We start from the raw sequence: 352 nt of genomic DNA on the forward strand, positions 1-352 counted from the left end.
GCAGAGGTACTGCTGGGGGGCTTGTCTCCCCGGCGTGGAGGGCTGCTGAGGATGAGCCACATCACAGCTCTGTGCTCCCCCCAAAGTGAGCTCAATCAGCCGCATCCTGCGGAGCAAGTTTGGGAAAGGCGAGGAAGAGGAGGCCGAGCTGGAAAGGAAGGAGGTGGAGGAAGGCGACAAGAAGACCAAGCACAGCATTGACGGCATCCTCAGTGAAAGAGGTAAAGTCCCATTTCATTGTGCTCTGCATGGACCCTTGGGACTGGCCAGGGCCAGCATCGGGTGCTCGTGGGTGTCACTCCCCTTCTCCCAGAGGTTGTCCGCCCCAGGCCAGTGCAGCAGAAGACACAGG

At 60.2% G+C, this 352-nt stretch overlaps 1 protein-coding gene across 1 annotated transcript in view; it reads left to right on the forward strand.

Moving 5' to 3' along the window:
• Window positions 1–67: 67 nt before the first annotated feature.
• Window positions 68–352, forward strand: part of PAX3 (paired box 3) — a gene marked incomplete at its 5' end in the record, with an annotated part of 75,635 nt that continues 75,350 nt past the window's right edge. The window contains one exon of the mRNA XM_010016565.1: window positions 68–221. Within this exon, the coding sequence (XP_010014867.1) occupies window positions 68–221 (154 nt within the window). The remainder of the gene's footprint in view (window positions 222–352) is intronic.

This window comes from Nestor notabilis, unplaced genomic scaffold (genome assembly GCF_000696875.1).
Source record: "Nestor notabilis isolate BGI_N333 unplaced genomic scaffold, ASM69687v1 scaffold24426, whole genome shotgun sequence".
Taxonomy (NCBI): domain Eukaryota; kingdom Metazoa; phylum Chordata; class Aves; order Psittaciformes; family Psittacidae; genus Nestor; species Nestor notabilis.